At 37.0% G+C, this 14,842-nt stretch overlaps 1 protein-coding gene across 1 annotated transcript; it reads left to right on the forward strand.

Annotated features, from left to right (window-relative positions):
- Positions 1-1,723: 1,723 nt before the first annotated feature.
- LOC133865755 (uncharacterized) lies at positions 1,724-2,527 on the forward strand. The gene has a single exon (XM_062302222.1). The coding sequence runs from the start codon at positions 1,895-1,897 to the stop codon at positions 2,243-2,245; it is 351 nt and encodes a 116-aa protein (XP_062158206.1). The 5' UTR covers positions 1,724-1,894; the 3' UTR covers positions 2,246-2,527.
- The last annotated feature ends 12,315 nt before the right edge of the window (positions 2,528-14,842 follow it).

Genomic DNA, 14,842 nt, shown 5'->3' on the forward strand with positions numbered 1-14,842 from the left:
CATTTCCACAAAATCGAGTCAATGTCACGAGCTGAGATAGCGATTCCCCCGTCGTGAGTCACTCACTTTGAAACTATTACTTAAACTCATATATTACAATTATCTCAAATTATTTATTCAAAATTTTAAAAAAAGATTTTTAAGAAAAAACTAGTTATGAGTCTAACTTAACTGAATAAATGATTAAGTAGCCAATTTTTTATTTGGTCAGTTAAATTTTATAAGTAGTATTTTACAATTATCTGTTCGAAGTCTCACGAATTCGAAAAATAAATAATTTTAGAGAATTCTTGTCCTAAAATCGGTTCAATCCGGTTTTTTTTTTTTTTATTTCTTTTTGAAAAAAATAAAATTTAGAGCACGAGCAGGACCAGAAAACTTTCTTAGCCAAGGAAAAAATTGACATGAATATGACTGGAGTCCCCGGTTAACCAATGGGAATGAGAAGTACATCAGAACTGCACACCGGTACAAATAAACCGATAATGACAACTAGGCTTTACATGCCTATTCGAACACGGTCAATATTTCCATATGCACGTGGTTATGATTTTTAAGTACCCGTTTGTTTGTTTGTTTGTTTTTAATGTGTTTTTAATTGTTATTTGTATGGTTATTGAACATAGTTATTAATTACTATTCGTATATTTGATAATTGAGCCTATTTTAATCTTTTGAGATTTCTTTGAGTCTTTATTAAAACATATTGTAAACTATTTTAAAAATAGTTTTGGACTGTTTTACCATTTTTTAAAGCCCTAACGTTTTAAATGAAATCCATATCGTCGTGAGAGGAAGAAGATATTGGTCCAGTGAGAGTGCGGCATCAAGGAATGAGTATGAGATTTGAGATGAGAGAAAAGAAAAAAAAAATAACTGAACATAACCCTATACCAAATCCAGAACGATGTCGTTTTGATGAAGCTGTTTATATATAGATAATACATTATATATAAAGGGTATGCAGATGCGGTTAATCCTAAAACTACTATTCTCATATGCGGTTAGTGATTTTTACAAATCGTATTCACATATGCAGATAATTACAGATACCGGTTAATTGCGGTTGATATCTATATGCATGTACAACCTTAATGAAAAAACTAATGTCGAATTTCCTTTCTTTTTATGAATAAACTGTCGAGAGATTTCACAACTAAATCAACATCTATAGCACAAAAAATAAAAGAACAAATTTTTTTTACAAATTAGCTTGTGGGAAATTCTTGCAAATTAGCATCTAAAAACGACACGTGTTCTTTTAATTATTAAAAAAAACATGTAAAAAGCAACGTACAAATTAGTTTGTTGAAATTTTAGAGGCCAGTTTGTCGGAAAGTTATGAAAATTCTGTCCGAAAAGAGCACAAAAGAAAAAGAAAAAAGAGAGAGGAAGTAATACGTCCTTTAAACTATTAAAAAAAACATATAAGAAACACGTATTATTAAAAAAACATGTATTTTTTGCACCGCTAAAATACATATCACAGGCTGATTTGTAAAAGAAATATGATGGGGGAATGGTGAAGATCATATTGGGTAGAAGTTTAGCAACATTTTAACACTAAATTTTGGTCTAAAGTCGTCTCAAATGTAAAAGAGGCATAAAGAAAAGACCATGATTTTTCCAAGTCTGATGGCAAGAAAAAAAAAACAAAAAGAATTGACTTAGACAATATGATTCCCCCACTAAACACGCCAACTGGAATCAATCCCAATGTCAGTCCTACTCTTATCAGAAAAAAGGAAAAAGAAAAAGAAAAAGAAACTGCATTTAACGAACCAACCGCAGAGCAATATCACCCATTGTCGGACCCCACGTTCCAATAATTCGCATTCTCTCTGCCTCGAAAGTTGAGAAAAAACCAACCTCTGAATCTCTATACCATAATCCAATGGAAGACTACAACAGAGCAAGGCAATATGGGGATGGGACGATGCAGATGCAGAGCTATTATGGGCCGCCGCCGCCGCGCAGGCCAGCCATTTCCTATGACCTGAGGTCTTACAGTGCCTCCTATCCACACACCCAGATGGGCAACAACAGGGACTTAAAGCTCAAGAAGGGGAAGAGCACTATTGGGTCGTCTTCAAATTCTTGGGGTTTTAGTGACCCTGAGTTCCAGAGGAAGAAGAGGGTTGCCAGCTATAAGATGTACTCTGTGGAGGGCAAAATGAAGGGATCCTTGAGGAGGAGCTTCAGGTGGCTTAAAGACAAGTACACCCAGGTGCTCTATGGCTGGTGATGATTCTGTCGGTATTGATACTTTGTTCGTTGTTCTTAACTTCTTGTATGTTGAAAGTTCTGTTTCACATTCTCAAATTTTGTTGTCATCAACAGAATTTCTAAATTTGTGGGTTTGTGATTATAAATTCATAATTTCGCGTTGGACAATAGAATAAATAGTAAATACGATGATAGGCTCCTGGAGGCTGGAGATCGAGCTTCTCTCAGGGTTCAAATTTATTTGTATAATTGTTAATGCTGGAGTGATCAAAAGCTATTTATGTCTTTCGAGATTGCCTGATATTGATGAGCCACCTTTCTCGACCCTTGATTCTCTCAGTTTTGGAACTTGTACAAAATATAATCACGGGGTTTGATTTCCTGTCTGAGGAAAGGGGGTTGCTTTCACCCACTTCTTGATGATAAATACTTTCTGTGGGGTTTTTACATTTGGAAGGTCGGGTTGGATTGGATAGTTATGTGGGATGTCTTTCTTTCATGCTTGCAGGCATTGCATGTACTATGATCCGATATATATATATATTAGCAAATATATGTTGACCCACCTGGTAATTTCGTCAGCAATATCTTTTTTAGAAATGCTTTGGGGCCATTCCTTGGTTGAGTCACTGTGATCGATATAGTGAAGGTTATTGAATTTGAGTTTTCCTTTGTGACCACGTCTGGTATTCTGATGGATTGATGCTAGGGTATGATTCTTGCATTTCTTTGAAGATTATGTTTAAAAAATTCCCTAGTGCTGAGAATCAAATGGAATAAGTTATTACAGAAGAAAACCATAACTAGTGAGGAGGGGAGGGAAGGAGGATGAAGTGAGGAATGCGAATAATGGGCTGACACTATTGCTGAGGCTTGAGTTTTATAGTACTTGACGATGCTTCCACATATGGTATGGTTTGTTCCTATTCAAATATGGGCACCTGTATTCTTTGTTCTGTATCCTGCTCTGTCATCTACTGGAGAGTTCTTTAATTTGTTTGCTAACTCATTATCCAACATGCTAAAGCTTGCTAACTAAAGCATTACAAAAAAATAAGACATTAGCATGTCCTGTTTGAAGATTCTAATGGAAGCAGTTGTCTTCGAATTTAGCCGACCATTTAATGCGGGATTTGCCTCAAATTTCTTCATGCTATTTAACCCTTGTACTATTCAATTAGGATATTTCATATTAAGTTACTTGAGGAATTCGAGATTCATCTGTTTCCTATCCATTCAAACTCTGGTTTATGTGCAGCCACAGATGCTAAAGGTTTGTTGAAACTTTTGCATAGTAGAGTCTGTTGCTTTCTTGGGTGTAAGCTCTCAATATCTGGAAATTACTTGCTGGAGAGTTTGGTGCATCATTAAGGATTGGCTCCCATGATATAATAGCTTCCAACTCTCCCTTAACTTTTTCTCAATTTTTTGAGAGTAACTATAAGCGATGGAGAGAATCCGAGGTTATAGTGTAGTGAGGATCTAAGAACTCTTATGTTCTCTTCTCCTGTAAAGTTTTGCAGTTTAGTTTGGATGGCTTTTATCATCTTACATCATTGCCATTCTTTTCATCCACTTTATGCTCGTGATATAGTTAAGTTACCTGCCACAGGACTGAGACATGATAGAAGAATCGGCAGTGGAAGTGTAACACGCAGATTACTGAAATGGAAATTGAACAAGAAAAGTGGAAATGGAATGGAAGAAATGCAATAACAATGAAAAACAATAAAATTGGAAAATGATATTATACTGAAATTAGGCAAATTTGAGGATGCCTAAAACCTCCGTGAGTGATTTGAGGTACTCTCCCTCCATTTTCAGCCAAGACTGAATTACAACTTGAATCCTAAAACCATTTTCTGGTCTTGTTTATATAAACCCACTTAAAGGCTTACCAAATTAATAAGGCCAAAGGCCCATTATACTACTAAGGCAAATGCCCAATGCTATTATACCCATAACACTAAGCCCACTACTAATATACCTATGACAGGAAGTTTCATAGTTACTTGTTTTTCATTCACTTTTTACACCAATCGTCTGGTCACAGAACTCACTTTTCTTTTCCATCTCTCTTTTATTTGGCTAAATGATAGAAGAATCCCTGATTTCAAAATTCCTTCTCTCTGGATTGGATACAGATGAAGTTGATGGTATTCATTAGGTTCAGAATCAATGATATCTATGGGTATTATGCTAGATTGTATGCATAATTTCCATCCCTGCTCTGGGGTTTAACCTGTCTGGCACACAAAGAACTTCTATTTATTTTAATGTGAATCACAAGTCATCTACATTTTTCGTAGAATGTGGGAACAACTTAGCCATGTCTAGATCATCTTGTCACTCATGTCAATTACAAGTGTAGCAGTCAAGAGTTATTATGATTTTTGAATAATCAACGGTGAAGACTTTTTTTTTTTTTTTTTTTTTTTTTTTTTTTTTTTTAATAAAGACAGATCATAAAATAGGAGTTGAATACGTGGCACTACTCGGCCTACCAGACAACTCGTTTTGTGGGACAATTCGTTTCTTTCATCGCAAACCTCACCCAGTACACAAGTCTGTCAATTTTTTATTTCACCATGTTATTCCATTGCGACTAAGGTTTTCTTGCAATTGTTACTTAAATTGATAATAGAATCTACATGAAATTGCATTAATATACTTTTAAACAACAAATTTTAGATTTAAAGACCACTGCGTGCCTTCCTATTAGAGTTTGTAATTTTTATCATGATATACGAATTTAACACAAATCCAATATAAAATAGTGTATTATAATTTTGTATTATTAGGTTCGGGTCGACCATAAGTAATACATTTAGGGACGGGTCAATCCTGGGTCAACTCGCATAATTTATAAGTAACCCACATAAGCCATATAAATTAAATTTGATTGTTTTTTACAATTAAAAAAATGAGATTCCTTTTATAAAGATGGGTTGTACAAGTGATGTTTTACAGCATCCAATAAAGAGTTGACACCTCATCTAAAGGACTAAAATACATTAAGCATGAAAGCACCGAATATTTTCCCTTTCAAGAGCCCAACCAGTTTTAAAAAACCACCATCTCCTCAGCCTCACCCGCCGCCGGATTCTGCCAAAGGCCACCGCCAAATCTTCGTTGGAACGTGGAGCGGCCAAAAACGGTCAGATCTGGCACTGTTGCCCAGCACCCCGGCCAACCATGATCTCGACCCCGATCCAGACCCCGACCCTGACCATTGGCGAGCTCCCAACACTGTCGGAAACCCACACACCTTGACCCACCAAACCCAATTCAGCGAAGCCCGAGGTCAGATTCAACGACTGAGAGAGAGATATCCAACAAGGGAAAGAGAGACACAATGAAGGAAAGAGAGATCCGGCGAAGCACAAGGTCAGGGCTAGGGTCGGCAACGCGGCGGTCGGTGTCCGAGAGATCCGAGAGACGGAACACTTTGTCGCTACTCTCACCGGTTTCCGACGGTGTCAGGGGCGACCTAGCAGTTCTTTCTTCTTTTGTCTTGACCCCGACCCACCACTGTTTCAGCCGAATCTGGATAAGATCCGTGATCTCAAATCTGGGCGAATTTCAACGATGGCCGGTTCCATGGATTCTGGCGGAAGCTTCAACTAGAAAGGTGGGTCTGGCAGAGACAAGGGTCCAACGGAGATTAGAGAGAACAAAGATGAGTAGGGCATTGGGTGTTTTTATGTTTATATTGTTTTTATTGTATTTTTTTTTTTGTTTTTGATGAGTTGTCAACTTATAATTGGATGCTGTAAAATGAGAGTTTACAGCGCATCCTTATTGAAGGTATTCTCTTAAAAAATAGGGTTAAATACATAATTGGTACATGTGGTTATTGCTGAAATAAAAAAACCATATTGATTTCAAAAAGTATCACAAATGGTATTTATCATTAATGAAAAAACCCACTTGGTATTTCCATCTAGGTTTCATCCCTTTTTTTTATTTTTATGGCCGTCCACGCCATTTCGCTTAAAATGTTGATAATTGTCCCGATTGCTACATATTGAAGCCAACTCAGATTATCAGCCTACATGACGGTATATCACAGGTGATACCCATGCTTTTACTACAATGTAGGATGAAGAGAATATTAAAAAATTAGGGAGAAAAAATTGGGGGTGGCCGACCACCCCCATTTTTGCCATGCGGAGCCACCCGTTATGGCCAGCCAGGGGGTGGCCGAACCACCCCCAAGGACAAAATGGGGGTGGTTGAAACCACTCCCGTTTGGCCTAGGGGTGGGTTCAGCCACCCTAGATTGCCTGATTTCGAGGTGGCTCGGCCACCTCCATCGGCCTTGGGGGTGGTTCGACCACCCTCAAAAGGTCAAAGGATAAAAAAATATATTTTAAGGGTTGGTCCTTGGAGTAGCTGAACCCACCCCCAGACCAAACGTGGGTGGTCGAGCTTAGGGGTGGGCACGAGTATGGGTGGGCTGGGTATTGGCCATTTTGGTACCCAAATCCGCACCTTGCGGGTTGTAAAAACCCTACACCGTGGCTTAGCTAAAATGTGTTGTATCCGCTGGGTCTCGAGTTGGGCAGGGTGGGTTGGACTAATGTTGTGTTGGTTGCTAGTATGATGCGGAGGGCTAGCTGGGGGGTGGTTGGAGGAGACGATGCCGTTCTAAAGAGGACTTTGTGGGCTAGGCCACCGTTGGCCACGAAGATGGCTGGGTGCGAGCCGATGCCGAGGGTGACTATGGGCCCATGGTTGGTATGGAGGTTGCGGATGACTGGCTCAAGCTCGGAGAAGGACTAGCGGAGCCATTGGAATTTGTCGAGGATGGGAAGGATGGAGGGTCTAGGAGGGAGCTGCTGGGTTTTGGAGCTTTTCTTGGCGAGGATCAGACGGTTGAGTAGGAATGAGAATTTGAGATGCAGAGGGAGATGAGGATGAGGAACTCGTGAGGGAATGAGGACTGAGATGCTGGAGTTGAGCGGGGCAGGAGTGAGGGACTCGAGAAGGAATGAGGGATTTGGGAGTTTAGGGTAATTTTAGGAGAGGGTAGTTAGGTTTTTTTAGGTATTTTTGTTTTAGATGAGACGGGGCGGGTATCCTGAATTTTAAAAAAGTTATACCTGCGACCCACCCCGCCCAGCACGAGTATTCCAATTTTTTGAAATCCGAATCCTTGATTTTACACATGAAATTCGATTTTCGTGGGACGGGACGGGGCAGACAAGTTGATTTTTGCAGGTTGGGCAGGTTTTGCCACCCCTAGTCGAGCCACCCTTATTTTGGCCACGAGGGTGGCCGTCCACCCCTATTTTGTCCTTGGGGGGTTGTCCAGCCACCCATACCAATCAGGGGGTGGCTCGAACTACCCCTTGGCCAAAATGGGGGTGGTCGGCCACTCCCAAATTTTTCTTCTTAATTTTACTTTTATTTTCAAAAACAATTAGGTAAATTTTTAATATTTGCTTCATCCTAAGTGGTAGTAAAAGCATGAGTATCTCTTGTGATACACTGCCATGTAGGATAATAATTTGAGTTGGCTTCAATATGTGGCAATCGAGACAAGTGTAACATTTAAGCGTGGTGATGTGGACGATCATAAAAAAATAAAAATAAAAAAAATAAAAAAATAAAAAAAATAAAAAAATAAAAAAATTACAGAATCTAGACAGAAGTACTAAGTGAATTTTTTCATTAACGACAAGTATTACCTATAATACTTTTTGAAACCAATATTACTCTTTAATTTTGACCCTAATCACAATTACGTGTGAGTAGGGCTGTAAAAGAGCCGGTCTGAGTCAAGTTTTGGCAATCCCAGACCGGCTCGTTTTAAGGAGAATTTAAACGAGTCGATCCGAGCCCAAGCCGTGCTTAAGGACCTTTGTCCGAGATCGACTCGTTGGGGTAATACCCTAACTCAGGACCGAACTCAGGACTATTAAGTCAATCCTCATGAGTCGATCCGAGTGCTCGACTCGAGCTCGGATCAAACCAAAAAGTTTTTTCAGGTTCGATCCAAGCCCAAGCCCGAGCTTCCGGTTCAGGGCTCGGCCTATCGAGCCCTAATTGGGTAGCTTGGCCTAATTAGAGCTCGTTTAGATCAATAATAATTGAAAAAAAAAAAAAAAAAAAAAAAAAAAAAAAAAAAAAAAAAAAGAAGAAGAAGAAGAAGACATATTTGAAATTTGAAGTCTGCAATTTTTAACAACTTCAAATTACATACATGAATCAAGATTCATCTAAAGCTAATAAGCTATGAATCAAAAAATGAAACAAGTTGCATCTACCTGCAACTTAAATTACAAGTTTACAACATACAAACTACAAAAAGATCAGATTTACATAGTCTGAAAGAGATCAAATTTTACTCAAATACAAAGAGATTAAAATTAAAAATATTACAAGTCTACAACTCTACAAGACAACTGAAATTACAACACAACTACAGCCTGCAAAATGTTAAAAACAATTTGAGTTGCCACTTGCCAAATGCCACAGCCCAAAGGAGTCACAGGATCACACTGAACTAAGATAAAAAAAAAATTGTTAAACTATTTTTACTCCCGTGCATATTTAATCAAAGTTTTGTTTACCTTGATAAACATGTCAAGGGAGATTTATCATTTAAGATTTGTCTAGATATACTATACATACCAACTGCAACTTCTCCAACAGAAAGGGTATAAAATACAAAAAGATCAAATGTACAAAGATATCAAGTTTACATGAAAGATGAGTGATTCTCATTCGAGTGAAGGACTAAAAGGCAACTTAAATTAGAACATATTAACAATTTGAAAATGAAAAGTTAAAAACAATCTGAGTTGCCACTACCAAATTCCACAAAACCACACTACTCTAAGACATTCTTGGGATAAAATAAATTGCACAAATTTCAGATTCTCACATTTCAATCTTATCATTAGTGCATAGCTTAGGTCATTTGGTAATGTGACTTGTATGCAAGAGAGTCCCACTTGCCTCCTTTGTTTGAGATTCTCTTGAATTACACCCATAAGAGACAAATGGGAGTCTCTTGGCATACAAGTCCCATCACTAAAGGTCTAACTTAAGCTCTAATGATAGATTGAAATGTGAGAGTTCTATGGCTTAAGTATTTAGGTTTTTAAGGTTTTAGGGTTTTAGAGTTATAAGTAACAGTTCAAGATTATAGGAAAATGAGAATCTGTTAGGGTTTAGTGTTTAAGATTATAGATTCAGAGAATGTAGACTAATACTATCAAAGAGAATTGCAGATTATAGGGTTGTTAACTAAACAATCTAACCTCTAGTAAAGCATCATAGAATACAGATTTCTAACTAAGCAAAGCATAACAAAAACATGGTAGATTGTGTTTTATTAACTAAAAAATAAACATGGCAGAATATGGAGCATCATAGATTACAAATTTCTAACTAAGCAAAGCATCACAAAGAACATGGCAGATTGTGTTTTATTAACTAAATAATGAACATGGCAGAATATGGGATATGTCAGATGAAAGAAAACTCTAGAAACCAAAGAAAAGCTTAATTTTTTAAAAAACTCGGTTACTCAAACAAAAAGTGATGTTCACAACTTCACCCAAATGGCCAAAATACAAAGAGATCAGATTCACAATGCCACGTGTGACTTGCCAAATGCCACTGCTCACAAGACCACACTGCACTAAGACAAAAGGAATTATTAACAATTTTTACTCTCTTACATATTTAATCAAAGTTCTTTTAACCTTGATAACATGTCAAGCGAGATTTATCATTTAAGATTTGTCTAGACAGACTATACATATCATTATATCAATTAAAAGTTAAGACACACCTCATGACTCATGACATGAGTCATACCAACTTTTCTAACAAAAAGGGACAAAGGGTATATTAGCTCAGGTTAAACAGATTGTCCAGCAACAGATTGTCCAGCACTAAGCAGGAAGCAGTTCATGTTTACAACAGTTCAAGTTTAAACAGATATATGGGCAACAATTCATATAACATACTTAACAAAAAATAAACATATATAAAGTTAATAATGTCTGAATATCTGAATCAAATCCAAGAAGATGGTGGCAATTCAACTTCAATCAGTTTCTACAAAAAGAAGCACAAAGACAGGTAATAAAGTTAGTTTATACCTAAACAATAATCAGTGATAAACACATGTAATTTCATGCAAATTATGTACTTAAAATGCCACTTACAGTTTCAGAAGTTTTTTTCTTGAGACCATGGAGTGCTCTCACCCAATCAGATCCACACAATAGCATTTGAACGGTTTCAGTTTTCAATGATGCTCGGTGTGGATCAATTATCCTACCACTTGCACTGAATGAAGATTCAGAAGCAACTGTGGTGATGTGTATGGCTAGAATGTCCTTTGCCATCTTAAACAAAATTCAGTACTTCAAGGCATTGAACTTCCACTATCCCAAAGCATCGAATTCGTTATCAATATCTTTATCATTGTCATCCTTATCGCCTACGTACACATCCTCTTCAAGATAGATATCCAAATCTGATTTAAGGGGCTGAATAACATCAGTAGTTCTAACATGATCCCGATACATTGATTGAGCTGTGGAAACTGTATTGACACATGGTGTAGAAATACTTTGTGAAACAACTTTAGCCTGCTCAATAGCACTTTGTTTCAAAACAGAATAATTATGAGCAATGACATACACTTCAAACAACTCATGCAGAACGGCCAGCACATTCTGTATGTGCTGGGGATACTCAGAATCATGGTAAATAGGAGGAAAACATAAATTAATCAACTTCATCTTGTATCTCGGATCCAAGACAGCAACTATGGACATCAACAAATTGCATTCCCCCCAATACTTCTCAAAATTCTGAGCCATTTTTCCTGTCATTGATCTAATGTAGTCATGCCTATCAACACATTTCAACTGCAGAATTTCCTTCATTCTCTATACCTCAGGTAGAAACAGATTTGAGGTAGGATAATCACTTCCCGATACCATGTTTGTAACTTCATTAAAAACCGACAAAACTTGGTTTACATTCTCCACTTTCTCCCACTATTCGGAACTCACAAACCATTGAAATGCTTGATCAACTTGGTGATATCTTGGGAACACTTCTTTGAACCCTACTGCAATGGCCAACATCAAGTAGGTGTTGTTCCAACGTGTGGGCACGTCTAGAACCAGTTTCTTAGATGGCAAATGCAAACGTTTAGCTATTCCACTAAACTCTTTCAACCTTCCCTTTAAAGCAACTCTTTCAACAATGTCTCCAATTTCAACAAGCCCTGCTTGCACCAACAAATTTGTCACATGCGCACAACATCGCACATGGAATAATCGACCCCCAACAGCCAACTCATTCCTCAACTCAAAATCATCTTTAATGATTCTAATGGCAGAATCATTTGCTCTTGCATTATCAACTATTATTATTAATACCTTATCCTCAATGCCCTATTCTATGAAACAGTTCCTGAGGGCATCAACAATAACAACACCACTATGAGGAGGAGGTACATTAAAGAAGTTCAAAAATTCTCTTTTGGAGGAACCAATCCGAATCTACATAATGGCAAGTAACAACTAACAACCATATATGACACCTTTTGTGAAGATGTCCACATATCAGTTGTTGTATTTACCTTCTCAATCCCACCAAGTATTACTTTAATCTTATTCTTCTCACTAAGGTATATAGACATGCAATCACTTTTCGCAGTTGCACAACTAATCTTTTTCCAACGGGGCGTGTATGCCTTCATAAACTTGTTAAAAAGATCATGTTCCATCATGTTAAAAGGGTACTCGTGGAACAGCACCATGTGGGATGCAAGTTCCCTAACTTTCTTCTCACTCGAAGAAAAATTTGTCAACATAGCCCCCCCACCTAGCTGACTGTGATCATAGGTCAGAATCTTTTGCTTACTGTTGGACGCCACACACTTCACACATGCTACCAAATGCCTACCAAGTATTGAGGTAGAACTAGATTTGGAAACAGCAAACAGCCTTTTACACCATTTACACTGAGATTTTTTTACACCTAACACTTCAATTTGGGAGAAGTCATCCCAAACTTTAGAAGTCTTTTGCCTCTGTTTCCTCCCATATGCATTACTACTAGTACCGGTACTAACCTCAACAGGAGTAAGAGCATTACCCATAGGTTGAGAATCAGTAGGACCAGGAATAGTTATAGTTTTGGGATCCAATGGAGGGGTATCAACAGTTACTGGTTGGTCTGGTGCATTTCCACTGCCACCAACTCCAATGGTAATGGAATGAGTAGTTGTATTATCACCTAAGTCTACTTCATTGACTAATACAACTTCATTGACTTTCATAGGCTGCCTTATGTCCTCCATGTACTGTTTTTTTAAAAAAAACTAGGACTGTTAACTAAAAGTTATGTCAAATTTCTAACATAGATTACAGATTTAGGGTTTTAGAGTTTTAGGGATTAGGGATTTAGGGTTTTAGGGATATGATTTAGGGTTTTAGAGTTTTAAGGGTTAAGGATATAGGGTTTTAGAGTTCTAGGGATTAGGGATTTATGGTTTTAGAGTTTTAGGAATTAAGTTTTAGAGATTACGGATTTAGGGTTTCAGAGTTCTAGGGATTAAGTTTTAGAGATTTGTCTCTTATGCTTGTGATTTAGGGTTTAGTGTTTAAGATTATGAAGTATGAGAGTTCTATGGTTTAAGTATTTAGTGTTTTAAGGTTATAACAGAGCAAAGCATATTGTTTAACAGATTACTATAGATTTCTAACAGAGAAAAACATATTGTTTTAAACAACCCAGTTAAACAAATCCCAGCAATCCAGCATAATAGATTATAGATTTCTAACAAAGCAGCACATAACATATTATAGAGCATAATTTTTAAAACAACTCAGTTACTCAAACAAAGGCCAGCATAACAGATTACAGATTATAGAATGTGGACTATCAAAGAGAATTGCAGATTCTAGGGCTGTTAACTAACTAGTCTAACCTCAAACGACAAGGAAGATTATATAATACAATAAAGCAAAGCATAATAGATAAAAGAAAGAACATGGCAAATTATGTTTTGTTGACTAACAACTAAACATGGCACGACTATAACAAGCTTACAAAAACAAACCCTAACACGGCTACAAAACACAACAATAAACAAGCCAAAGCAAACATCATTAACTAATGTGAAATGTGAAACAAAGCAGAGCATATGTCAAAGTCAATCAAACAAACCTCTAGTTGGATATTGTTCTAATTTCTAATAGGGTTTGTATTTTGCAGATTCGAAAACTAATCTGTGATTCTGTCACCTGAAATGTGAAACAAATCCAAACATTAACTAATGTTTTGATAAGTAAATAAAACTAAAAAATAAGATGTAAAAAAGAAACTCCATTGAGACCAGGATTACATACCCAAGAGGGCCAAGATATATATACTTGTAGACGTAGATGTAGTCGGATTCAGCCTTGAAGTATTCGAAAGAGTCGAAACTCAAAACACAAACCCAAGGTGCAAGAATGAACAACCAAATGAAGACACAAAAAGCAAATATATCAAATGGGTGGATTAGAGAAAGAAAAAACAAAAAATAATAATATAAAACACACAAAGGCAGAGAGTCTAGTAATGGTAGCACATCCATCAGATCAATTAGGGATTTTGGCTGCGAGAGATGAGGCTTGGTAGCCTTTGGAGTGATCGGGATCGAGAGGATGGGATGGGATGTCAGATGGATCATCGCCTTGTACCATTTTCTAGTTTGAACTCGACGATATTGAAGAACAAAAATGAAATGGAACGAAATGGAAAACTGGAACTGTAGATTTGCCATTGGATTTTCTCCTTGATCGTTCATCAACGATGGATAGAGAAACTTGATGAACGGGTCGTTGAGAAAATTGAATGAAACATTCAATTTTCTTCTGATCTACTATTAATACTTGCCGATTGAATCGAGTGACGGTAAGGCATTTTCTCCATTTTTCATCGTTGGATTGATTTTTGGGTAAAACCAATTCATTTGAACAGCTTAGATCAAGCCTTTGTGATCTAAATTAATTAGAAAATTTAATGAGGCTGTCAGCAAGAGGCTTTTCAGAGACGAACCCTAGGTTAAAAAAAAAAATGATCCCCTGCGTGCGTGATGGTGCGCTATGGCTGAAATCGGTGCCATCTCTTCATCGAAAATCACTATGACTGTTGATTACGATTACTTTTTTTTTGAATCTCAAATATGGTTAGTTAAGAACCCAGCTCATGTAGACATGCGAAACACCAAATTAGGGCCACCTCAGTCATGCGCACTAGCTGTCATCCATCTTCAAATCCAACGGTTAGAATTTATTTCACTTTTAATCGGATGGCTACGGGCGTTGAATTTTGAATTCTCGAGAAACGTGCTGGCTGACTCCATTTTGGGGGAAAAAAAAATTCCTCTTTCTTTTTTGGGGTTCTAGACTCTTCCTCTCTTCGTTTTTTTTTTTAACTTTCCAATGTCTAATAAATTATTAAAATTATTTTTTTTAAAAAAAAAAAAAAAAAACAACAACTTCTTTAAAAAGACTCTAGTCTAATAAATTAATAATATCAAAAAAAAAAAATCATTTTCATAAAATAAGTTATAACTTATAAGTGT

The sequence above is a fragment of the Alnus glutinosa genome, chromosome 4 (genome assembly GCF_958979055.1).
Source record: "Alnus glutinosa chromosome 4, dhAlnGlut1.1, whole genome shotgun sequence".
Lineage (NCBI taxonomy): Eukaryota > Viridiplantae > Streptophyta > Magnoliopsida > Fagales > Betulaceae > Alnus > Alnus glutinosa.

Bases quoted from the DNA above. Each gene is read 5' to 3' on its own strand.
- LOC133865755 (XM_062302222.1), top strand. From the start codon at position 1,895: ATGGAAGACTACAACAGAGCAAGGCAATATGGGGATGGGACGATGCAG.